We start from the raw sequence: 26,705 nt of genomic DNA, 5'->3' as shown, positions 1-26,705 counted from the left end.
AGGCCAGCTGAAAAGTGACTTGAAACAACTTGAAACTCACTGCAGCTGTGCTACATTACCCAATTTGAATAGCAGTGTTGCAAACATCCCCTTATTTTAGCGTAACTTTTTGCACAGGAAAAGTTGATAATGAAAATAAACTTCCTCTTCCATGGTTTATTCTTACACTCCCTTGATGCAGAAAGAGTGTAAGCAATGTTTTTAAATAAAAGAGAAAGCAATTAGAGAGCCACTGGACTCACCAACTTTTCTTGTGCCAGTGTCTATTTCCAGTATTTAAGTCTTGAAACTTTTTTTTTTTATATATATATTGTTTGTTGTTGGGTTTCGCTTGATTTTGTTTGCTCAGTTGCAATAACTGCATACGTTATGGTATCTAGCTGGTGTACTGGTGTACTAGGTACTTTTTGCCTCTATTTGTTCAGGGTTTTGTTGTGGTTTCCAGTAACTTTTTGCGAAATATTTTCATAAAGAGAAAAAATGAACCATTAATCACAAAACCAGCAGAACATTCACCAAGTGAAAAGAGCTGCACAGTGCAATAAAGAAAATCCCAAGATCTCCCACATTTTTCATGTGGATTGAGACTTGATTTACTTTTACATTATCCTTGCACTCTTCTACACAAACCTTTATCTAGAGAAAACCTATTTCCAGCCAAAAGCACAGAATAAAGCTTGGAAGATGATCTATGAATTCCTCTCTCTTTGGAAGATGTTTTATGTTCAGCCTTATACCTCAACATGGATTTACTTGATCACTCTGTACTTGCCCTCTAAGTGTGATTCCACTGTAAAGATTTCTGTTTGTATATTTCACTATGCTAGGATTTTTTGAAGAGCATCATCTGGTATGTCTATACAACTGGATACCTCCAGATTTAATTCATCCTATCTGTCACAAGGGAATTTTTTTTCTAGTACAGTTACACTGATCCAATGGCTAACCATTACCAGAAGGGACAGCTCTCTTGTGCCAGGACTAGCACTTGTTTAACTCTGAGAGCTCTGAAGTGCTAGAAAACCACTCATTTTTCTTCCAGTTTCTCCTGAACTGTGTTCCCATGCAGCCACTGTGCTGATGGGAGGTAAGCAAGGGTAGAGCGGCTCTTTTCAGACGCAGCCAGCAGGCAGGTCAGGTCAGATGCTCTGTACAATTTCAGAAACAGCCATTCATTTCAGTAGTGTGCAAGTCACCCTCTGATCAGTCCTGTCTTTCTCCATTGACTGTGCAGGGAACTTGGAATGATTGATTCAGGTGAGTTACTTAATCCAGGTAAAGACAAATGACCTGAATCCCACCTTAGAAACTAAAGGTAAGCAACCTTAAGGACATCATGTGATTCGCATTTATTTAGTTCAGTTTAGTACTTGACCAGTTTTAATGACATGGCTACTTGTAAGCTTGGTAACTCAGCACTAATACGAGTAAGCATAGGTAATACAGGTATCACCATGCATACAAACTAAGAGAAATATGAAAATAGTACCATTTTTCATGTGCGTATGATGGCAGTATTCACCACAATTTATTTAATATTGGATTACAAGCATCAAGCTATGGAAAAGATGTCAACTATTATGCTTCAATTGCTTTAAAGATACTGTTTTAGTGCTGTCATGTTTCATAGGAAAACCATACTTCTCTATTATTCATCTGACATTTAAGCTTTTTTTTATGTTCTTTCCTTGGAATATAAAGACTTAATCACAAAAGACAGGTTTTAAGAGGACTTTATTAAATCTGACAACTGACTAATTGGACTGTGTGCAATTAATAAAAAAATCTGATAATTGAGCATTCAACAAAGGATTGTTCACTGATAGCTTTTTTTTTTTTTTTTAACTTCTGGATTTTTACAGACCTACAGTTCTGCAAATATAATGTTTGAGTAAGGCATTATTCGTCCTAGTTTACGCCCACACTTCACGAGATTACTGCAGTGTGGGAAATGTCACATTGCTTCTCCTGGTAGAAGAGCCACAGGAACTACTGAAATACAAAAAAACTAGCCCTGCCCATACACTTCCTTAGCTGAAAATATTCATGTAGGACAGACTGGGTGTCTCACTATTTTATACCTTTTTCACTTACAACTTAAATGGCTATACAAATATAGTAGAGACAGTTATGCAAACTCTCAGATTCACTATTGTGGGATCTAATAAAAAAAGCTAATACTGAGAAAACAGTGCACTTTGTAGAGATCTCTTCTGATGCTCTACAGAGGAGCCCAGTAAGTCACTACTTGCATATGGGATGTTTTAAACTTTCCCTTCAGACATATAAAAATATTTTGGTTTAGATACTTTCTCTTGCAAATTTAAATATCTCCTTTATTTTTAGAAGAGTGCACTGTATGCTTTACCTTCAGGCTCAGTAACAGAACTGTCACAATTGACTTGATGGTTACATTCCTAATGGGACATATCACTGAAAGTACTGTTCTTTGTTTTCTGGAGAAATTTCCTAAAATTCCTCTTAAGACACAGGATGGGATAAAAGTTCATTGCCGTTTTGTCCTTATATTTACTACTGAAGATTGGTTTCTTCTTTAAGTCTTCATAAAATAGAGTCTTTTTTCAAGCTGGTTCCAACTTATCTTAGAGGGTTCATTTCCTCACAAATCAACTATACCAAGCACGCTGAAAAGTACAATATAAATTGTTTTGCTTTGTTTTGTTTTGAATTCCCTTGCTGCTAGATGTTAACTGGCATCCCCGGGTTCAGTGAACTCAGTCAGTAACTTGCTCAGTCTGAGTTTTCTTCTCTATTTTTCGGATGGGACACTTCTGCTACTTCCACTCCTGTTCTTGCTGAAAAAGACACTTCCAAATGGCTCTGAGTGTTTCACTTGGATTTAAGTAGGTCTTCCCATTCAACAGTGGACTCACTATTTTTAGGAATTGCTGGAAACATTGATTGCATTTTAGTTTGGAATTCTTTCATCTATAAAAGAGATTAAGAAATGAAATCAGTTAACTGTTGGTAAGGAGCAAATAAAGTAGAACCATGAACCCCAGGCTTATTCCAAAAAGTAAGCTGTGTGAGGTAAAGAAGAGGTATAAAGACTTTAAAAATAACAGAAAATTAAGACCTTCCCTCTGATTAAACTCTGTTGGTTTAATTAACAAAGCGAAAAAAATTATGGAAGGACCCACAACAATCCCCCCTTCTAAAGCACCACACTGGGGTGCCTAATTTGGAACACTTGCCTGAATGATTCACTACTGTTATATGAACTACTATATATGCACACACCCATTTTAAATGTTTTTGTTTAGAGGAAAATTACCTCCATAGAATGGGCCCGTATTTTGACTGCAGTGCCTTTTTCTACACTTGTAATGGATTAAAGGCCCAATAGGTCTGTTCAAGGATTTTAAAACAAGGTTAAAAAAAAAAATACTGGTCAGCTCCGACAGTTTGGGTTTATCCCACAGTATGGATACAGGTGACAAAACAAAGTCTTGTTCAAATTTAAACGTTAGTATAAATACACCATATATAGGACTAAACTTTTCTTTCACTGTTTTTAAATTAAAATGCCGTGAAAGAGGAAGTTTGCTAGTTTTATATTCTGTATATCAATACATTAATACCAATTGCCAAATCTATATTTATGATAACCATTTTATCACCAATGTCTGATTCAATAGACGTGGCAGTCCAAAACTAAAATTTAATTTCTTTAAAAATCACTTCTGTTTGAAGATAATACTTAGATTTAGCGGGTTTCTTTCTTCCAAAATTTTTACATACTTTTTACATGTAATATATTTTTAAAGCATAGGCATAGAAAAAATCAGATCAGTGAAAATCCTGTTACACAAACAGCAGGATGTACAGGGGAAGTTTTGGACTGGCATTTTTAGGAAGCTCTACAGAATCTATGACATTCATGCAGAGAAGACAGGATGTGGTATTCAAGTACTGGATGCAATGACCTCTTGAAGACCAAATGCTGTCTCAGGAAGTATGTCCCATGGAGAGGGTCCAGGAAATCTAGATATTCTGAACAGACACACAGGCATCTTCTTTAATATCTCTGTATTTTGTGTGCTATGGGTCATCGTTTTTTTTACAAATACCTTTGGGCCATTTTCTGTTCAAGTCCTTCTACGTATTAATAATTCTGACTTTAGAGAGATGTTGCTGGAATGCAATTATTCAAGTTAGAGCTGATACAAAGAATGAAACAATTTACAAAGAAATTACCAATCCTTTACTAAGACAATAACAAACTATGATGGATGAAAGCATTTTAGAACTCAAGCTTTTGTGTAAAAATGCCTGGGTACTGCTAATCAAATAAAAATACATGTTATATAAAGTAGGAGGAAAATTCAGAGCCAAATTATCCTTTTTGTTTTATCTGGATTGTGTGCTTATGTAAAAACTAATTCACTGTCTGCTTTATATTTTATTCTGATCAGATAGCTGTTTTGATTAATTATGTGTTCTTGGTTTTTAAAAATCTTGACAATCACCCACAATTGTTCCTAAACTAATATTTTTGTTTCTTATTTAAAAATTAAAAGCTCTCATAGACAGCTAATATTTTCAAGAATAACAAACACCACTATCAGAGCTGATGCAGAGAACAGCCCAAATTACATTAAACAATTGCTGACAATTAAATGTAAGTATTTACAGTAGGAAATGCTTTAGGAGCTTTGGCTTAGCTGTTTTTTTCAGTCCTCTGTAATTAAGTTATCCCATGTCTCTGATGTGCAGAAAGAATTCAATTTATTTAACATTTTTTACTTCCTAAAGAGTGAACCAACTCTTCTACTCTTTCACCTCAGTCTAAGTATTATCTGGGTGTTTGGTAACACAGGAATGGTCAGATCCTAACCTGATGTAAACTACTCTAGCTCAGTTGGCATAATTGGAAATTTTATACCAGCTAATGGTCTGGTGCAATGTAGATTTTTTGGCTGTTTCTAAACTCAGACTTGTCAATTTCTTTTAGTGGCAAATTTAAATGACACACTCAGAAGCCCTACAGGACACTTCTGTTACTCCACTGAAGACACACAAAACCAAAGGAAAACTAAAAGCAATTATATAATAAACCTCCAAAAAGAGGACAATGGGTGGGGGAGCCATTCAGAAAACTATAGTGCTTCCTCACTGTAACAGCTACCTTATAATTACTAACATGCCAAACCCTAACCCTCGAATACAAAAACCAATCTTGTCTGGGAAATAAAACACTATAGTTCTGTTCTGAAAGAAAAAAAGGTATTTATTTAGAAAGCACTAAAACACTGCTAGCAGCTGCAGATTTAAGAACATTCAGATTTTTCTCTCCTCAGAATGCTAATTTATGTTCTGCAGGTAATAGCAACTCATTTCCTGGAAAAGCAATTTTTCCTTAACACGTGGACCAAACCTGAAATATTCAACATCTTTCTTTTGCTTTTAAGACTCCCTGAGAAATTTCTTCAGCGTTGTCTTCTCAGATTTTGATGCTTATTTGTAAAACCTCTTTTAAGTGATGCCAGACTCAATATCTCATTTACCACTTCCTCTCTTGCCAGCATCTATGCCCTTTTCCACAAGCCCCCTCTGCACAAAAATAGTTTTTCATTGCAGTTCACAACTTTGACCATGTTTTATATTTTTCCACAAACTTTCTTCCTTTGTGATTCCTGGACAGTGAGCTATTTTAATAAATCATAATGCCAAGCTGACCACCACTGTGCATTCTCAATGTTATGCTTTAAGTTGTCAGCTATTTAAGAAAATTACCTACAGTGACTGGCATGGGCCTCACTAATACACAAGGTCTTCACTTCACTGTATGTCTAAATGGGGCCAATTTCTTCACAGTACAAAAGTCACAGCCACCAACTCTTACTAGAAGTTTTCATTTCCATACAATTTAAAAGATACCACACCCTATTATTTCTCTCCACAAGAGTTTTTGAGTTCTCACTAACAATACGTTAAGCAATGTAATTAGTACGAGTCGCAGACTTCTATTTTCCTCATCTCCCTCTCCTCCCAGCAAGAAAGTGCAGTACGGTATTTCATCAGGGCTTTGATCTGGACTTCTAAGATATCTCCCCTTTCTCTTCTGTTCCACCAATAACACCAGCTTCTGAGTTTCTTCCTCCATTTCCACATTTGTACTATGTTCCTATCGTGAATGTACTTCCAAATGCTCGCCACTGTCCTCCCTGCATTCTGAGCTCCTCTAAAGCTCACTTGCCACACGGCCTACAAGCATGGAGAAGACTTTGAAAAATAACTGTTCTCTGATGTAATGGAACCAGTGTATACACACATAAATAACCATGGAAACTGCATCCCAAAGTTCCTATCCCTTCTCTCCCAGTGACAATGTCTGCCTGCTTATGAACGGCTCTAGTATCAAATTTTAGGCCATGATTTCTTTCAGTCAGAGACTATCAGCTCAATATCCTGGACCTTGACTGGCCAAACCCTATTTAATATATTTAGGACTAAATTTGACCTCCAAAGTAACTCAGACTGGCCTTGGGGTTGTTCTTGCTTGCATTTGGTTGACAGTATCATACCAGGCCCATTGGAACTTCAGATGATCCTTGTAGTGAAGGTAAAATTTGTTCACTAAACATGTAAATTAGCTGTCCTTCAACAAATTGGGCTTACCGGTGTCCAGTCACCTCCTGCAGTGTGCTAAGCTTCTTGTGAAGATGATAAATCTAGCTTTATGTTCTATTAATATGGCACACTTGAGGTGCAAAGATTGGGACCTTGTCTTTACCTGCTTTACCTCTCAGGGGACAAGCACATTTCTTGATGAGGGAAATGCTACAATTAGGAATCTGTGTCTTGCCTTGCCTTTCCTTTTTAGTAGGCATACCAGTCAGGAGGTCTCTTCTCCCCTCTCCGTTCCTGGAAATCTTCTCCTGTATTTCCTCCAGATTCCACAATACACATGCCAGTGGTCCCAAATCAAAAGGCATTAATTTAATTTTGAAAACTAATGTGCTATATGCTAAGTACTGGAATGTTTTGAAATAATTCACTGAAATGGCTGCCTCTTTATTATTGTCAGCCACACTGACACTGGGGTACTCGGTTCAACTGTGATAATGTCTTCAATTAATGCTGCAGTAAACCGAGCACTAAAAGCTGATTGTATTTTACCTCTTTCTGCTGCCATCAGTATCACAGGCCACTCTCTCAGCTGCTGCTTCTGAACCTAGCAGTACACAAGTGACTTGTAACACATTTCTTGATTTAACATTCCAGCATGCTCCATTCCTGGAGGCAACTATGAAGTGAATTTCACTCAAGTGAATTTTATTTTTTTTCACAGATATTGCAATGCTTGACGCTGTTTTTTCTTGCCAAATAAATTACAGTAACTGTTCCACCTCTGACTGTCAGGCTTCTTTCTAAAAGGGTATCATCTACCTTACTGCATTAAATAATCTGTAATAGCTACAGATCACTGTTATTTTCTTATCTTAACCTAATGATCCTGCCTCAGGTGGCAAAAATATGGGGACCTAAAAGCATCTTCCATTTAATAATCTCTTTTTAATGTACATCATTGACAGAATGTCACGCAAAAATTGGGCTAGCACTATTACTGAGAGCACTTACTTGGCCGTTCATACTAAAATGAATGGAAGAGAGGCTAAAAGAGTCTATTTGAATCCTAGAATGAAAGTTTTACGCAGAAATGTTCTCTTTAATGTCTGACATCCATAATAGGCCAACCTAGATTCTAGGAATTATTAGTTTCCTATTTTAGTACTCATACCAGTAAGAACTGCTTACATTAGCTTCCAAGTGAAATGAGGTTAGATGCCCTGAACCAGAATATCGACTGGCAGCAGAATACAGTATGTACATGCCCTGTGTTCTCCTCAGCCACCTTCCATTTCACGAGGGATGAAGATGAGATGGGCTGCCCTGGACTTAAAAGCATCAGAGAGGATTGTTCTTGCCACCTTTTCCCAAATCTTAAAATGACTGCTGTCACCCCTGTGAGCAAACCATTACCAAGGTCCGCATAGAGAAATAGCAAGCTATTTGTCGAAAACAGCAAGAACTGAGCCCCTACAGTGCTCAAAAAGCAGAGCAGACAGCCTGCTGGCTGAAGGCGATTCTTCAATTCTTAGTGTAAAATGGGGCACTCACTGTGGGTCACCCTCTGCCAGTTTGCACCCTGACCTCTAAAATAAGCATGGAAAATATAGTCCTGGTTCATATTCTTAGAACTTACACTTCATTGGCAAAGCCATTATGAATGTTTGGATTATTCAGAACTACGTGTCTATGAAAATGGCCCTCAGAGGGTCAATTCTGGTAGTATACATCCTAATATTTAACTACCTTACACTGTACTGTCATAGTACACTGTTCACAACCTGTTTGCTGATTCCAGTGTTTCAGGCTTGCATAGAGAAAAGCAGCAGCAGAATTTTCTTACACCACCTAGAGAAGTCAAGAGCTCATATTAACCCCCTGTCCCATGCTTAACCTTACGCAGTGTTGAGTACTCTCTTTGAAATCAGAGGGTCATTTACCATGCCTAAAATTAAACACACACATAGACATGTTTTTCCAGAAACTTATCCCTGTAAATACTGTGTAATTGGGTAAAACATGTCCTGTGCTTTTTAGAAGAAAAATAACAAGAAAATAACCTAAGTGAACTTTATAGGGAGAGGGGGAGAGGATCGTCATTGCTTAGAACGAAGCTCTCACACTTCCCAAACCATTACACATATGTAGTAGCCTCCCACAGCTACTACATATTCTGTCTCAAATTACTGGTGAACTACTGAGAGCTGTCAAGTCACAAGCATCAGGCCATCTCTTTTCCAATGCCTGGGTCACATGAAGACAGAAAACATGTGAAATACCTTCCTCATGTTACTTCTCCAAGTATGCAGCAGCCATGTTACTCATTCATACACGGATGCATTTCACAAATGGGAAGATAGGTGGTCTGCATCACAAACGTGTTTTACTAGCCCCACTTTGTCTGGTTTAATTTCTGTGCGAATGTCACTTAGCTCCCAAAAGTGGGATTGTTAACTGGTAGCCTGAAAGTATCTTTCTATACATCTATCATAAAAGGAAGTAGATGCCATTCCAGTAGAAAAGCCTAAAGAAAACAAAACTGTTCTGGTTTAAGGTTAGATTATTTTGAATTAAAAAAAAGGAAGTGATTAGCTAATTATGATCAATGGGAAAGACAGCTATTAATTATATACACCAAGACAGTAATTTTGTAAACCACAATATGAAAAAAAAAAAAAGGTAACTTCCTTAGGTTCACAGATACAGGAGTATGCTTTAAAATTTTATACATTTCCATGCTGATCTTTCTGAAATACAATATAACAGACTTAAGTTTTTGTAGTATATGATATCTCAAAGTAGATGAAGTCAGTGTCTCATTCTCAAGCCTGTTCTCATTGATTTCAGTGATGCTGCATCAGGCTTCAAGATAAAAGTAATGGTACAAAGTTTCGATTATACCATCTTGTTGCAAAATGCTTTCATGCCATGCGGAAAAATGGAGTGAAACACTTTTGAAATCACTGAGGAACATGACATTTATTTCTGCAGAATCTCACTTTCAAATCTGGGTGCCTGGAAAGGACATCCACATGATTAGTCTATTATGGTGTATTAGTCATTGCTCCTTAGTCACCCTGGGCAATTTGAAAAATTAATATTGAAGTAATTTAAAATTTAAAATAGGTTAAATATCTAAATGTATAAAGCAAGTTGGTTAATGGATGCAAAATCTCAGGATGAGTGTCCCAACTCTGTAAGCTCTTCTGTGCTGTAATTTGGATTTCTGAATTAAATTAAAAACATGAATTGTCTGCAAATAGGCAGCTCCTGAAAAGGGCAACCTGAGTAATTTTTTTCCTCCATATGTCCAGGAATTCATGATACATATCATCCACAAGTGAGATTCATGGCTGGGAAAAGAGCCAGCACAAAACCAAAACTCTTCAGTGACACATAAGCCTCGATGCCATGACCGGGGCTGAATTCCATGCAGGAAACCTGCCAGAGCCAGTGTGACACCCAGAGCCAGGCAGGGATGGCTGGATGCCTCTAGGCAAGCAGAGCAGCCAGGGTCTTGGACCAGAAAACGGTAACACAAGCATGGCCATACCACCACACTTAATGAAGCACAGGAAGATCCCACGGGACCAAGACGTAGCATGAGTAATTCACATCTATCAGATATGCTTTTATTCAGATTTTAGTTGTACACGTATAGTTCAGTTACATACAGCCGAGAAGCGGATCAACCCACTCATGCACATACAGTGACGTGGAACTGCTCCACAGAGGTGTCGTGGTTTAACCCCAGCCAGCAACTAAGCACCAAGCAGCCGCTCACTCACTCCCCCCCAGCCAGTGGGATGGGGGAGAAAATCGGGAAGAGAAGTAAAACTCGTAGCTTGAGATAAGAACGGTTTAATAGAACAGAAAAGAAGAAACTAATAATGATAATGATAACACTAATAAAATGACAACAGCAATAATGAAAGGATTGGAATGTACAAATGAGACGCAGGGCAATTGCTCACCACCCGCCGACCGACACCCAGCCAGTCCCCGAGCGGCGATTCCCCGCCCCCACTCCCCAGTTCCTAAACTGGATGGGACGTCCCATGGTATGGAATACACCGTTGGCCAGTTTGGGTCAGGTGCCCTGGCTGTGTCCTGTGCCAACTTCTTGTGCCCCTCCAGCTTTCTCGCTGGCTGGGCATGAGAAGCTGAAAAATCTTTGACTTCAGACTAAACACTACTGAGCAACAACTGAAAACATCAGTGTTATCAACATTCTTTGCATACTGAACTCAAAACATAGCACTGTACCAGCTACTAGGAAGACAGTTAACTCTATCCCAGCTGAAACCAGGACAAGAGGCAATTTCAGACCACAGGTTGAATGCGGTTTTATTCTTTCTAGCTGCTTAAGAGGCTGGTGGCAGCTAACAGCTACAAGTCTTTCCCACGACACAGAGAATAATTCCTAAAGACAGCTACAGTTACAGTCTTCCCATATTCTTGAAATAGTTACTTACAGCTGTCCCTATTCATAAAGCAGATGTAGCAGCTTTCCAGTAGGTAAACTATGATCTTATTCCTTGAATAAGCATTCTGCCTTCCCAAGTATACAGTGAAGTTCATAGGTGACTTTTTCTTTTCTTTACTTCTCGGATAAAATGAAAGCAGTACATACCTGTGGAGGCAAGTCTTCTCCACACCAAACTAATTAGGCAATGTAAGCAGCACAGAGAAACCTTTTATAAACAGGAAGAGGAAGTGTTAACTTGTACTAGTACTTCATCTTCTTTCTATGAGCTTGAATTTAAATAAGTATTGAGGAAATGAAAGAATGTTTAAAAAATGGGCAGATATGATTTATATTGAATTATATGATCATGAAATAGCAAGGAAAAGATATGTTTTTATTATGCAGTCAAACACAAGCATGATAAGGAATAGAAACTTCACGAGTAATACTTAGGTGAAGATTAAATACAACTGTAATTAAAAATAATAACAACAAAAAATCTAAGAATTACTCTAGAATGATTCTAAGAGATGTAATGCTTTTATGGCAACATTTGTTCCTTTATGGAATAGCATAAAAATTCAGCCACTGCAATATGCCTGTACTTGGTAGAGATCTATAGGTCTTAGTACTATTTACAGATGCCAAACCCAGTATTTTTTGAAGACTATGACTCCATGTTCTCATTTTATTTTGTAAATTAATCCATCCTTAAAGCCAATACTTCTTTGTATTTACACTGTACCTATGACTATAGTCTCACAAAATTCTATCAAATACCTCTCAAAATAAGCAGTGGGATGTTATTACTTTTATGCCTGAAATGGTGATTTAGAGGTTAGATTTGCCCTAGAGAAAAGCAACCCACCTAGGAAATGTCCTTACCAACAGAACCATGGCGAGCATATATTCCCTATATTGCTTTTAATTGTTTTAGATGTCTCTTTACAGCTGTGCAATCGTTTTAGACTGTTAATATCTTAAAGGTTAAGATCAATGAAAAACAGGATATTTCATTAGGAGTCACCATAAAAGTGATAAACTAATATTTTATAACTGTATTAGTCACAAATTGCTAGGCAATTCTTCTCACTATTTTTCCAGCTTTCTATGGAGCAGATGTGGAAGCAACAATCAGAACCTCACAAACCTACATATGAATCATCCTGGCCCTTTTCCTATGGGAGAAAGAATGCTTTTATTTCTGAGGATATAAAACCTAATTTATTGAGGGCATGAAGAGCAAAAGGGCTTTTAAAGCATAATTTATCTTGTTTGTTAATTGTTGCATGCTTCAGTCTACAAGGGCTGAGGGTATTGTTCTGCTTTTAAAAGACGGCTCATAATTGCTGACAGTTTAAAAAAAAAGGAAGAAAAAAAAAAGAACATCAGGCATTCCTAGGTGTGTTTTAATACCTGTCAAGTATTCTATAGCTGCAAGTTTAATTAAAAATAATAACCTGCTTATTGAAAACAAGGGTTTACAACTCAACTGTAACTTCTAGAAAATTCTGAAACATTTTTCAGAGCAACAAAAAAGTTTGATGGATCATAACACTTGCAGAATAGGTAAATAAAATAAGAAAGGTTTAATTTTTGCAAACTTCCATGAAAATACTTGTTTAGGACAACTGTAACAACAATAGTTTTAAGATAATTTTGAATTTTTTACTTAGTAAAAATTTTTACTGAGTGAAACACCATTTATTCTTCAATAGAAAATTTAAAACTTCACTGTGCATTTCATATGGAGAATGTTGAAATAAGATGTTTCAACTACTATTCAACTTTAAAAAAATGTAAATGATAAATTGGCCAAACCCATTCTTTTGTACAAAATTAATTTCAATACCTCTGTGTTTTGCATCAGAGAAGAGTCAGTCCACTGCACCAGGAGTGGGCAGCTACAGGGTTCTGAGGTTGCAAGCTCAAAACCCTGTAAATAATGCCATGAAAGATAATGCCATGATGTGGAAGTTGTTAAATAGCAAATATACTTGTTTAAAAAGGTGGTGCCATTTGGTTCCAAGCCAGATGTCAATTATTAAGCACATGTCCTTCTATTTTGTAAAGTGCATCAGAGAGGAAGGCTGTGGGTGTGTCTGGCTGAGCCCTGAGTTCAGATCAGTTATCGACTTTGGAAGCAAGTCTTCCAGTTGTCCGTGATTACTGGGCCTGAGTTTGTGTACTGCTGAACAGCCTCAAAACACATGAACTGGGTTTCTTTAGAGTGACACAAAAATGAAGAAGCATTCTAGGAGTGCACCTCACATAATCCAACTGCAAACAGGCATTCAAGCCATGGGGCTAGGCCAGAGTCAGTCCAAATTTTAAAAATCCCCTGGAATGGTTGTAGATACCAGGTCCTCAGTCTCCATTTGCTTCACTGTCCCAATGCTGCTTGTTGATGATACTTGCTAATATAGACAGAGCTTCTATGACTAGAGGCAATCAAAGGTAGACTGACTTCAAGTATTTTCCTAAGAGACTACAGGAAGCAAGTTAAAAAAGCCTGACGATTACTGACAGCTGGTTATTTTTCTGGTACAATATAAAACTACATAACCACCATCTCCTAGGTTCTGAAAATGAAGATTTCTCTTTTACATTATTGAAAAACAGAGCTTAAACCATTAGCGAACCAAGTCCTCAATGATCCATCACTCCTCCATTTAGGAATAAGAGTTGACTGGAATTTAGTAGGGTTTATTACTTACCAGCCTGTCCTCAGATTACAACAGTTACTGCAGTGGTAACTGCAGTCAGGGGATATTAACAACCCAACCTGAGACAGTGTACAGTCTTTTACTTCCCTTACCAAGATATAAAGATCAGTTACTTACTATCACCCCTGGGTTTTCACACTGGCATAAAAAGCAGCAGACTGTAAAGCTACAGGGAACCACCTTTAACAATAAGGCCATTTAAGAGCTGGAAGTAGGCATTGTCACAGCACTGTTTTAAGAACTAATAAACCACAAAGATTAAATAAAAATCTAGTATCACCAAAGCTGGTGCATCATCTCAGTGTCTGGAACATATCTCAGCAATGACTTGCTTCTATGGCAAACACAGGCTGTCTCAGAAGGTGTAAGGACAAGGCATCCTGAACCATGGCTTCAGTTTCCTTCCATGACACAAACTGCTGAGCAATCGCGATGCTGCTTCAGAATGATGGACAGACACAGATTAATTACAGCAATTCTAACTCAGCAAGGAAGTATCGTGTCAGTTTGCTTTTGTCGTTTCATCTCTGACTTTCTAAGTGATGACAAGCTAATTTAAACAGCCACAAAGCTTAGAGTAATACTTATTTTTATCACTCGCTCACTGTCCCGTCGATAATTTATGCTCGTCAGAAACATCCCTGAACATTAAAAATCATATCATTTTGGCAACGATACCAAGTGAAACCCCTTCTCTGGGCTCTAACTGACGGCAACACCATTTGCCACTACTGCATCCCTTGTTTAAAAACCCGGGTCGTTATAAAACGATGAAACCCGCTCACTCCGCCGGCGCGAAAAACAAAACGGGCTTTTAGTTCCCGCCGGCGCCAGCAGGTGTCGCTGCGGCGGAGCAGCGTCTGCCCGGCCCGGCCCCGCCCCGCGGGAAATAACGCACCGGCGCGCGGCGGCATAGGATAACAGCACAGACCTCCACCCCCCCCCCCCCCCCCCGCCCCGCCCCGAAATCGGAGCAGCACCTTGCTGGTTTAGTTCTACCCTTCCAGGTGTGCGGAAGATGCTCACCACCTCTTCCTGCAGATACAACTGCGATCGCAACGGGTTTAGGGCAGGGAACACCGACGTAAGGATTAGGACAACTCGGTCACACTGACCAAGTAGTCCATCGCTTCAAACCCCCGCGTGGCTAACGCGAGCAGAGGTCAAAGCACAAAGAGCACTGAGCACATCCGTCGCCGCGCTTCTTCGAATTCACCGACGAGCTTTGCTCTCCTCCTCCTGTAAAGCCAGCCCAAGCTCTGGTGAGCGTGAATTTCAGTCGTCTCCTCGGCCTGGCCAGTCAGGAGTGGAACTGCTCAACAGCCTTCCTGGCCAAGCCAGCTACGATTTGAGATCTCCTAGCTCTCTTACTCCTTTCGGTGTGATTCCTGCCAACCCATCACGTCTGATTTTCCGCTGTGGCTTCTTGTACTTGACTCCTGGAGATGGCACGAGGCATTAAACAACATTTAGCAACTCAGTCATACTTGACTCAGAACTCCCCTCCCAACTCTGCGAGTGAAGGTCAGTCCTTTATTCACCAAGATCCCACCAAGACAGTCACAGGGGCAGAGCTGGCAATGGATTTCAGAAAGCACTGGAGTTAATGTACTCCTACACGTGACAGAAGCAGCTTTCTTGTTTGCTAAATGAAACATGTGCAGTGCCTACAATCAGAATTTTATTACCCTTAACAATTTAATATCAAGAGAAGCAATTTAATATCAAGTGACTGTATTAGCTGTCAGTAATGTTATCAATATTACCAGTGGCTCTTAAACAAATGAAGCTGCTGCCCAGCAGGGCCAGATCACTAATTAGCAGGTCCCAAAGGCAGCCGGTTACTGTTAAAGTCAGTAAGGCTTAGAGGCTGGGCAGAACCTCTTCTTTTCTTTGTCCAGTTGCCAAAGCTTTCTGTACTAAGTTCACACAGATTCCTGGCATCAATATGAGTCAAGTCTTCCCTCAGGTCACATACAGTATAGCACTTTCACAGGCTAAAGTCTGCCTTAAGTTCACAGCTTTCCAATCTTGGTATCTGATGCTAGGTTTGAAATTGTATCTCGAACCTCCACAAGTATTGGGAACCTGCATGTACTACAGAGCAACTGAACCAGCAGCACTCAACCACCTCGAAGACTCAAGACATTTTTATTCAGGTAAATCTGTAAGAGCCTCTTTTTAAAATGTTTATTTTAATTAAATTAAAATGTTCATTTGAAAATGTTGAGCTTAGTGTAAAATCTACGGTGTCTTCCACGGTCTGAACAGTTTATGTGGAAAGAAACTTTATTTCACTCAGTGATAATTTCAGTAAATAGTTTCCCACAAATAAGTGTCAACAACAATCAAAAAACAAAGATGACTTACTCTAGAAATATATTTTTAATGCTAATGAACTACTTCTCTTTGGTCAGAATATTTCACTTTTAACATACTTCTGCTTTTGTACCTCCTATTTAAACATATATATATTTGATTTTAATAGATATATATTAAAACAGGAAAAAGAAACATGTGACAGGAAATTTACAAATTGCTAATTTTTGATTCTGCAGTAATGAGTAGCACTATTGTACAAGTTTCCTTTCTGCAGTGGGAATTTAAAAGTCTAGAGTGAATGCAATAAATATGGCAGTGGTGAGGAGAGACAGAGCTGCTCAAAATCACGTGCAGACAGTCTCTTGACAGAAATCTGCTTCCTTCAGTGTCTGCAGTTCTCACTATGCACTACAGCGCAACGTAAGCACTCCACAACAGAAACCAATACCAACAGGTATTTGCAAGAGCCTCTTAAAATACAGTTTGCCCACCTCCTTTCAACACTAACACAACACAGAATATAATAAGGTGCAGCTTTCTGACTAGGAATGCTCAACAAGTCTCTAAAATGCCCTGCAATGTGGTGTATGCTTCTGACACAAGAGCCACCGCTGCCAGGTAGCCAGGAGCCCCACCAGACTCTAACATATCCTGGGGCTCAGCCATCTCAAGCTTATGTGGATGTTGCCTGTCAGGCAGTCTCAAGGAAAGCAGCCTCACAGGGAAACCAGTCAACTGTGGGTCTAGGCCGGTACTTCTCAAGGAGGTAAAAATTAAGCTTACCTAGAAACAGTTAACGTAAATTGCAGACTAGGGTCAGATTCTGCTGTCCTTTGGCAGGATCAGAAGTACTCTGACGGAACGAAAATAAGAATCAGCAGCATAGTGTGAAATGAATCCTTTTGGCTGATGATATAACTGACAGTAAACTGAGCAGACTGTTGTAGCTCAGCATGCAGAGAGTATAAACTGGTAGTCCCACTCTTCCTCCCCCTTCTGCCATGCCACCACAGCCTCACAAGGAGGACTTGAGTTTAAACAAAATGTGTTGTACCTGCCTCCTATGTCCTGCTATGCTTTTTTGGTATATTGCCTTCCTTTACTGGCTCCTACTGAGAATCAGCATTGGAAACCAAGGAACAAGGCATTGTGTAGTGCTGCATGTTGGGACCCAAATCATGACCTACAGGATACATCAGCAGAGTAGACAAGAAGTGAGAATTTGAATAGAGATATTAATGAGAACAGTACTGGGATGAAGTAGTATCTTCTCCTTTTTAGTTTTGGGAGATCCTTTGCTGAATATATAAATAATTTGACATGGAAGGTAAAGGAAGTCTATTCATTCCTAGTCCTAAACAGGATGCAGACAGTTCTGCCAAACTTATAGCTGCAGGAGACTCTTAAGTCATGGCTCATTACTAGGGGCAAACAAAAATGTTTACACGAACTTTAGTGTTCACGCTCAACACTGTGAAACACTGGAACATAAGCAATTTACTGAAGATAGCCTTAGCCTCTTGGGACATACAGATGCTTCCCAAGTTTCTTTGCCTTGACATGGTATGTCATGGACCACCATTCTACTGTACATCAAACTCCATCTTCTGCCCTCTTGCCCCTTCCAGAAACACACTCGAAAGCAAGCTAGTTTTCTCCCAGTTTTTACGTCCCCAGTGTCCTGATGCAAAAAATGGAACTTGGACAAATAAACAGATTGCTCTAAAGATAGGATTCAGGGGGTAGCCTTCAATTCAATAAGCAAAGTATATAGAAAGTTTGAAGCTACTATTTTAGTCTCTAAATTAGAACACTGGCTCTTTTGTGAAGAATCTGAAACAGCTGTGTAAATAAACATAAGCAGGACAAAATTGTTCCTCCCACAACATCCCATTTTTTGCAGATATAAGAATGCCTTCCCTGTGTGTACACACTCTGGTTATTCACTCTACATGTGGTGAATGAAGGTATAACTCCTAGGCTGAAGTAGTATAGAGATATCACCCCAAGATGCATTACCCAAGGAAAAATATGGTATTTGAGGGGATCATACTTGCTACTCACACTGTGCACACCCAGAGCCTTCCAGATGGCAAAACTGAGCAATCCAACTCCGCACCACGCGTAGAGTGAGCCCCATCCTAGGGCTCGTAAGGCCAGTGATGAACCGCTCTCTGGTAATGCAGCTGTGGCAGTAATCCCCTAGAACCAAAAATAAAGTGATCAAGACAAAGTGAAGAATAACTGGAAAAAAATATGAACTAAAAAGGTTAACTTAGTGATCTAGAATTTTTCCTGACTTGCCAGCTGTACTAGTGTGGCCACAGAAACTGTTATGGCTGCCAGCAGACCCAAAGATCCAAGCAAGGGGATGGATGAGCTGCCTTCCCACCAGAAGTGGCTTTCACGGTTGCTAGTACCACCTGGGGATGGTTGTTATTACCCAGAAATGCTGAAGTCAACTGTTACGTGGGCACGAGAATCCAACACTCAGTTATCCCACCAGTCAAAATACAAAACTGAATCAAAACCAGTCACAAGCCCTTATGCGAGTGACATCAGAACATAATTACTGTATGTCATCGATTTTGGTACTTCTTCTTGGGGAGTACAGATGGGGAGCAGCCATTGGCCTAGAGGTGCTCCTGAAACAGCAAATGAGGAAACTGGAGGAATCTGATTAGCTTTCAGCTTGACACAGAGAGGGTATAACAGTGACTGAGAGACTGATTTCAAGGGACTGCAACTCTGAAGGAGCTCTGGAAACTATTTAGGAGAATTTTGTAAAGAGTGAACAACAACGCTGAACCCATCCTCCTGCAGAGTTCACCAAGTGGCAACATAGAAAATGCTCTGCAGTCTATTGTCAGAAATGAGAGTAGGTGGTTTTAACCACTTGTTAAGATACTGCTGTGTAAAAACATGCCATGAGATGTGTCCCGAAAACAAACACTCTCACTTGGAAAAGCCACCTCAGGCCAAGAAGAATAGACCCTCAGCCATGATGGGGTCCCAAGCAAGATGAAACCTTCTCTGCCACAGCACATAAATGCACATTGCAGCTACCAAGGGCATAAGCTACACACTGGCTGACATCAATCAATTTGCACTGCACGTTCACCGTTAGCCAGCCATTCTCATCTCACAACACCCATCTTACTGTACTTATTTCGTACAGGACAGCTTCAATCTGTGTAGCTCAAAACAGCAGTAGGACAGACATAATCCTCTTGCTCATAGTGGTAAATGTCAGCAAGAGGGCTTGGCTTTTTTCCCCCCAAAGGATTACTGTTCAATTCTTCACATAAAAACATAGATTTCAGATGGTAACTGCTAAAGACTGGCACCTACAGTCCTTACACAACTAAACAGTCCTACGTACTTACTGGGTATCTCTGGGAAAAAAACACAATTATTGCTTAGAGGTAAACATAAATGAGAGTGCAGGCACACAAATACATTCAATAAAGAACTATGTCATTTCTAGTCTAAAATACTGAAAAGTGAAATTAACTTGCAGAATGATCCAAAAAATTTTCCTCCAAAATATGCCAAAGAGCTGCACTTTTCTATCATCACAAAAAGTGGGAAAAAAATCTTTTGTATTCTTGCTTTAAAAAGAATTTAATTTTTTATTTATTTTTTTAAAATGGTTCTCTTTCTTTGATATAATTAAAAATATGTAGTGCCTATCACTGTGGTATTTGGTCAATGAAATAGCACCAGTAGTTTTTTTTTCCTCTTGGCTTTCTATTTATTGAAATGTTAAAATGATCCTCAGACAGTCCTCAGCATTAACACTCTTCCTTAGGATTTAGCTGTAGGCACAGTTACCCAAGGACAAACACACACTTGCAAAAGACATAAGCAAAATGTATCTTGATCCTTATTTATTCTGATTTGGACATCCCAAAGTGGAAGCTGTTAACAAAACAATGCTCTGTAAGCATACATATACATGCACAGAGACACAAACAACAGAGATCTCTAGTCGCACTGTTATACCAGGTCCTATTTTTAACTTACCACAGCTAATGAACTTTCCTAACTCTTTCAGTAGAGACTGCTATGAGTAGATTTAAAATGCTGATGATTATTTCTGACATTTTTCCTGCTTCCATAGTCTAACCATATACAACAACAGGCAGAAAAATCTCTCCCATTCGGAAGATGGGAAATGAATGGACAAAAATATCCTCTACTCAGAATCTTTAAATAGGAGTCATTATCTGTGAAAATTGCTGGCAAAAAAAACCAACCACCACCTGAATGGTATTTAAATGCTTGATTGCTCCAGAAAAAAAGGGTAAATGGTAACAATTGATTTGGTTTTACTGACAGCAGTCAAACAGCATTCAGTCAGAGGCTGATTCCTTGGGGTGTTAAGTACACAGATAAGGATTGCTGTGAACAGTTTGTTATATGATTATCAGGTATGCTGTTCAGAGCATCAAGAAAGCTGATTAATGAAATGCTAAAAATTTAAAAGCAGTAGCATGGGAGAAAAAGATGTCACCAACAAAAGAACATTTTTAAGAGAACTGAGTTTTATTCACAAGCCTGTTATTCTATGCCCAGATTGTCATCTCTTCATTACTGCTCCTGTATTTTTTTTTTAAAAAGGAACTCTTTAATTAAAAAAAAAAAAAAAAAAAAAGCTATTAAACAATACTTGAGTCTTTCTAAAAACCAGGCCAGGAAAATATAGGGCAGAATTACCTGATTTGGTTACCAAAATATATGATGATGCTGCTTTTTTTTTTTTTTCTGGAGGATATAAGCAGGAAGTGGGAGAAGGAGAAATTACATTGTTTTTTTCAGACACAGGCCTGAATCCTGTAACTATCCCCTTGTGGATAACAGTATGTCTGAAAGGAAGCAGTGCCTAAAATAAATGGCGTGTTCAACTGTTTTGGTTGATTGTATTCAGCATGTTCACTGTTCTGTATGATCTAACCCACTGTAAAATAAAACACCTGGCTAAATGCTGGTAAAACTGAACACTTATCACAAGGAGGCTGCTACATCTGAACATTTAATTTTAACACCACCACCACCCCCAATAATTTCTTAACTGAAGGTCTCTCCAGTGGTTCATTACTAAACAGGATTATGTAATCTCAGTTTCAAGTCAATTTGTGTGCGGGTCCTACAAATGCTTACATCCACTTTACTTTGCTATCACGGAGGAGGTACAGTAGGTGCAATTTCAGCTTTATCTCTTCCCAGTAACACTGATGCTACTCTACAAGAGTAGGGTCTCACACTGTTGCTTCCTGAAAGCCTGAATGCAGTCATGAAGCCATGATGCTGTGATGCCACAGCTTCCCCTCTAAATTGCTATTTTTTTCTCCCATAAAAGTATTTAAATCTGTCCCAGGCTGTATTCTGTTTGCTTCCTGTTTCTACCCAACTTGCATGCTGTCACTTCATTGACACAAAAACTGGCACAAGCCAGCAAAGATGCCAGAAGATTAGGTCTCGCATTTCTTCCCAACATTGATCATCAATTCTCATTCCTTTGGACTTTCCCCCAAGCTTGTGCCAGCACAGTCACTGCAGTCATGCAGTGAAGGGGATCAGAAGACTGACTTGGACTAAAACTAATGCAAGAAATAAAAAAAACCAAACAGAATTAACCAGTATCATCTCACCAACCCAGCAGCACAAGTGTTGGTGCCTTTACAAGCACAGGAATGAATTGCCAGAAACTAAGGGCTTGTAGGATTACTTCTTTCAACAGCAATGCTGGCTGATTTTGCTTAAAGTACCTGTAAAACTATGGCCAAACCTTAACATGGATAAAAATAACATTTAGGCATTGAACATCCAAGAAGGATGCAATCATCTGTAGTTATTCATAGTTGCGTTTTTGTTATTATACATGATGTGTTATTAAAAATGACTTGCAGAAACTATAAATTTAAGTAAGAATGCTACTGCAAAACTGTTTACCTCGTTGGTACCTCAGAGAGCCTCTATAGACAGTTAAGTCATTTTCAAAGTTTAGCCTTCCCTTTTGAAATTGCTCACCTACAAGTACCTTGACAAAAAAAGCATCTTTCTACACTTATCAGTATTTAAGTTGAGAGGCCCAGGAATCACAGATTTTTGCTAGCAAACTGGTATAACTCATTTGCATGGATAGTAGCAGATACAGGTTTTCAGCAAAAATCGAAATGGTATGTATCACTTGGTGCCATTTCCAGCATATATATTCTCAGATGTCAATGTAATGTCACTCTTGATAAATTTCACACTGATAACAGGACAGCTCAGACAGCCAAAAATACATGTGAGCTGGAGAAAATGCAATGCTCAAGAAAAAGGAAGTTTAAAAAAAAAATTATGTTAAAAAAAAGAAAGAGAAAACTTCCCTATTGTAATATAGTTCTATAGCTTGTGAAATAACTTCTCATGGAGTTTTCTATTTTGTCTATTTCAGAAAAGAAACCCATGTTTATTGTTGCTGAAAAGGCAATGGATGCGTTATGCCACAGCAGAGGAAAACAGGATGGCAAAGGAAGGAACTCACGCTCTTTGACCACAAAAGGAGACTGGGAGTGATCAGATACAAAGGCTCTGATAGAAACTGCAATGAAAGTATTTTTTTTCTCTTTATATGCATTGTTATTGAATTAACATTTTAAAAATAAGCACAACTGATTGGTTCTCAGCTCCCTAAAAACATCTGTAAAATATGTTGTATTTTAAGGCCTTGGTGGAGACAAGACTGATCAATTTTAAGGGCCTGTTTTTTACATTTTCGGCAGTAACAAAGCATTAGTGAGGAAAAAAGCATTCTTCAATTAAATATGCTGTATTTCAGATTAGTATAATTGCTAGCTTTGCTTTGCAGTTTTCTTCTACAGAACGCTCAGGTGGATCCTGTTAGTAATTGCACGAGATCAGATTATTTTTGGCCATCAGATCCCATAGTACCAAGCCACTACTCACTGTCATCAGTCCCTTTACACGGTGGGAAGCGAGTGGAGAGCTTAAAATTTTGACTAAATTATTCCACTTACATATTCCACAGCTTACAGGCTTTCTACCTCCTCGTTCCCATCCCTACTGCAGTTACCTCACTTCCCAATTCACTATAGCACTGTGGGACTGCATGGTGAGCTGGATCACTGAGGTGATACAGGGTCATGACTGAAGTGTGTTCACATCACAGAATCAAACCAGACCATCAGTTATATTCCATTATATAGCAGTAGTATGATTCCAGCAAACAGTGTAAGCTTTATGTATTTTAACTAATCTCGAGTACTAAAGTATTTAGCAGTGCCAACTCTGAACTGATTTTTAAATTAATCCTACCTCTCTTGACTTCAGCTAAGTCTAGTACTCTTGCCATCAACTTCGTACAGCCAAACTCCACATATATCAACATTTCTAAAAAGCATTTGATGCATCCTTATTTCCTGCGTATCACAACTGGAAAAGAGTTTAAAAGGAACAAACCTTACTGAACCAGTCTGGGTTCTTCTTTTTTGTCATGGCAAGTGTGGTGCCAAAACCTGCTATCATTCCTGCTGTAGCAACAGTACCTAGAAAAATTCCACCTGTCAAGAAAAGTTTAAGAAATAAAAATTAAGATTTTGTTTCTTAAGGGGAGGAAAAAAAAAAAACCAAACCACAAAACCAAATGTTTTGAAAATAAAACCTCAAAAATTAAGATCTGTCAGCACATGCAGAAGAGAAAGGCACAGTTGTCTACATTATTTACATTAACTCAATATGGCAAGAAAGCAAGAAAGAATATTTTAAAATAGAGCATTTTTTAAATTAATGGCAAGTGTATGTATTTTCAACCTACAAACACACACACAAAAATCATTCAAACCCCAGGATGCCTCTTCACAGTACTTCAAAATTTCTCTCTCATTTCAGAGCCAGGCTACTAAAATCGTCTTGTTCTATGGCTACACCTCACCCTTCCCCAAAAGGAAGATGCAATTATTTTTCTTGCATCAATTGTTGTTTCAAATAGCCACCTGAAAATCCACCAGTACCTCTGAAGACCGTTCCATAAGCAACACTTGCTCTTCAGCTTTCTTCTTTTATGTTCTAATGCTCTGTTTAAAAAAAGAAAATGACACTAGCAGGAAGCTTTCCCAAGATAGAAAGCATTCCTCACCTCTCAGTTCTTTCAGAGTGTTTCCAAAGTCACCTGGGGTTCCTTGATCCCTTCTAGTTCTTGCATCAAAGGCACATGTAGCCATATGTGCCCACTTTTAAGAAAAAGGCTTGTTACAAAGACTGAGTGCACTGTACAAAACCATCTGATTCATATTAAAAATAAAACATTTCAGGGGGTTACAAGTTCTTCCTTTGCAACTATTGATACCCACAGCCTGTTTTCCCTTTCCTAATACCAGTTAGGTAATTAAAAAACTGGCCTGAATAGGAAGTAAGAAGCAAAGCGCTTTTATGTTGGGTCTCACTTCTTAAAAATTAACTATCCTACGATTGTGATGAAAGAGCTTGCTGTACTCGCATCAACAAAATCTGGAGCTTGCTGTACTCGCGTCAACGAAATCCGTGAAGCACCTCTTGCGCCTGGGAGCAGGAAGACCTCACACACTGTCCGCGCTTCGCACGCCCACCGCACTTTACGTTTCAAGGCCTACTAACCGACATTGCCCCGACTTCAGATATAACGACCGGTCTTAAATTAACTTCTCCTCAAAGAGGACGATCTCGATGCACGGCCTCCTCCGGAGGGGCAGGGACGCGTTGCAAGGGGTAAGCAAAGCGTGCGGCGGCAGGGAACGGTGCCCCTCCGTCAGGGCGCTCACAGAGACGTTACCGCCCGGTGCCTGCCAAGGGGCACATCCACCTGCCCGCGGTCCGCCCGCCTTCCCCCGCCGGCCGCCGCCGCCGCGCCGGGACTGGGCGGCCTGGGCCGGTCACCGCGAGGAGCTCCGGCCTCCGCTCCGCCAGGGGGCGCGGGCAGCCCGGGCACCCACAGCGAGCGGCCGCTTAGCGAGCTCCGGCGGCCGCTCAGCGAGCTCCGGCAGCCGCCGCTCCGCCCGCAGGCGCCGGTGACGGCGCAGACGGTTGGCTCTGCTGCGAGGCCGGGCTCGCCCCTCGCCTCCGCCCCCCCGGCTGGGATTCAGCGCGGGAGAGCTGCTGCTTCTGCTACGGAAACTTCGCTTTAAGGAATCCGCGGCGCGCCCTCCAACCCGTACGAGCCGCCTCTTTCCCCACGGCTCCTATCCCCTCCGGACAGGGCTGGGCGCGGACCGCCGCCCGCCGCCGCTCGCAGCCCCACAGGGCCGAGCTCCCGCAAGCCCCCGCCGCGGTCCTCCCGCCTCTGCCCGGGGCGAGGGACGGAGGCGGCTCCCCTCCTGCCCTCGGTGGCTGCCGCCCTCGGGCCCCCCGCATCCCGCCCAGCAGCGCCGGGGCGGCCCGCGCCGTGCCTTGTAGCCCCGTTTCCCGTCCCCGTACCGGCGGCGGGTGGCTATGGGGCGGCAGGCCCCGCCGCCGCCGCTGAAGGGGAGGGAAAAGGCGGGCGGCGTTGTAAGGGCTTCCTCGCTGCCTCCGGAAGCCTCGGCCGAGGCCATCCCCAAACGCCTCGGCTCCTCCCCGGGGCCGGGAGAGCGGGGCAAGACCTCGGGCTACGGCAAGGGGGGGGCACGGAAACGCCTTCCTCCCGGGCGCCGGCCGCCGCCTCCGCCGTCCCGGCGGCAGCCACGGGGCTCCCGCAGCCGGCGCTGCTCGTCCCTGACCCGTGCAGGCAAGGGAGGGGAGGAAGGCTTTCTGCACCTTTGATTAAGAAGAGCTTGTCCTGGGACGCCGCAGGGCTCCCGGCCCCCCGGGGCAGGGGCAGACTGCGCCCGGGGTCCAGCGGAGGCGCTACCCCTTCCCGGGCGTCCGCGCCGGCAGCCGCCCCCATGGCCCAGGGCGCGGGAGGAGGAGGAGGTGGCGGCGGCGGCGGGCCGCAACCCGGAAGGAAACGGAGCTGGGCCGGGACACGCAGCCGCCCTCCCTCCTCCTCCTCCTCCGCCTCGGCCGCGCAGCCGGGCGGGGAGAGCCCGCCACCCCGAGGGGCTTGGTCGGCCGCTGCCGCCCCGCAGCGAGGCCGGAGGAGGGCAGGGGAGCTGGGGCGCGCTGACCCGAGGAGTGGCTTACCGGGGGCTGAGGCAACAGCCGCTCGCCCGTGAGGTGACTGGGGGCGGTCGGCGGCAGGCGGTACCGCGGTGGCCCGAGGCCGGGGGGCGGGCGTGCCCCGGTAAAGGACGTCCCCGAGCACTGGAGGTTTTTCCTCAGCCGCTCTTGTCTTCGTGTGCCGCTGCCCGCCGCCCCCTGGGTGACCGGCTGTCGTCGGAGGGCGCGTTCGGTGTCCCCGAGAGCCCACGTCGCGAGGGGGGGAAACTGGCAGAAGTTGTCGAAGCCGCTTTTAAATCGAGTATTTTGTAGCGGGCGCATAAGGGCTTTTTTGTTTTAAATCTGTGGGACAGATGATGTCATGGACTTCACTAAATGAAACTGGGGGAAAGTATGTCTTCCCATGATTTTTATACTAAGCTGTATCTTGACGAATGGTGTTGCTCTCGAGTACATCTCTTTGTTCAAAATTAATC

The 26,705-nt window shown here is 41.2% G+C and overlaps 1 protein-coding gene across 2 annotated transcripts; it reads right to left on the bottom strand.

Annotated features, from left to right (window-relative positions):
* Positions 1-1,718: 1,718 nt before the first annotated feature.
* TMEM242 (transmembrane protein 242) lies at positions 1,719-26,221 on the bottom strand. 2 transcript variants are annotated; one of them, XM_075035931.1, is made up of 4 exons: positions 25,888-26,221; positions 23,581-23,681; positions 18,175-18,312; positions 1,719-2,949 (listed from the first exon to the last, which is right to left on the bottom strand). In XM_075035931.1, the coding sequence occupies exons 1-4, from the start codon at positions 26,015-26,017 to the stop codon at positions 2,851-2,853; spliced, it is 468 nt and encodes a 155-aa protein (XP_074892032.1). In that variant the 5' UTR covers positions 26,018-26,221; the 3' UTR covers positions 1,719-2,850. The 2 variants fall into 2 exon arrangements, with proteins under 2 accessions (XP_074892032.1, XP_074892031.1); XM_075035930.1 differs by lacking the exon at positions 25,888-26,221 and adding an exon at positions 24,257-24,356.
* Between the last annotated feature and the right edge of the window lie 484 nt (positions 26,222-26,705).

The sequence above is a fragment of the Buteo buteo genome, chromosome 9 (assembly GCF_964188355.1).
Source record: "Buteo buteo chromosome 9, bButBut1.hap1.1, whole genome shotgun sequence".
NCBI classification, from domain to species: domain Eukaryota; kingdom Metazoa; phylum Chordata; class Aves; order Accipitriformes; family Accipitridae; genus Buteo; species Buteo buteo.
This window is presented reverse-complemented; position numbering and strand designations above follow the sequence as displayed.

Excerpts from the sequence above, each read along its gene's own strand:
- TMEM242 (XM_075035931.1), bottom strand. The coding sequence starts at position 26,017 with ATGGGGGCGGCTGCCGGCGCGGACGCCCGGGAAGGGGTAGCGCCTCCG. Across the intron at positions 23,682-25,887 it reads CAAGCTCTTCTTAATCAAAG|GTGGAATTTTTCTAGGTACT; the intron begins GTGCAGAAAGCC and ends TTTTCTTGACAG. Across the intron at positions 18,313-23,580 it reads ACCCAGACTGGTTCAGTAAG|GGGATTACTGCCACAGCTGC; the intron begins GTTTGTTCCTTT and ends TTTTGGTTCTAG.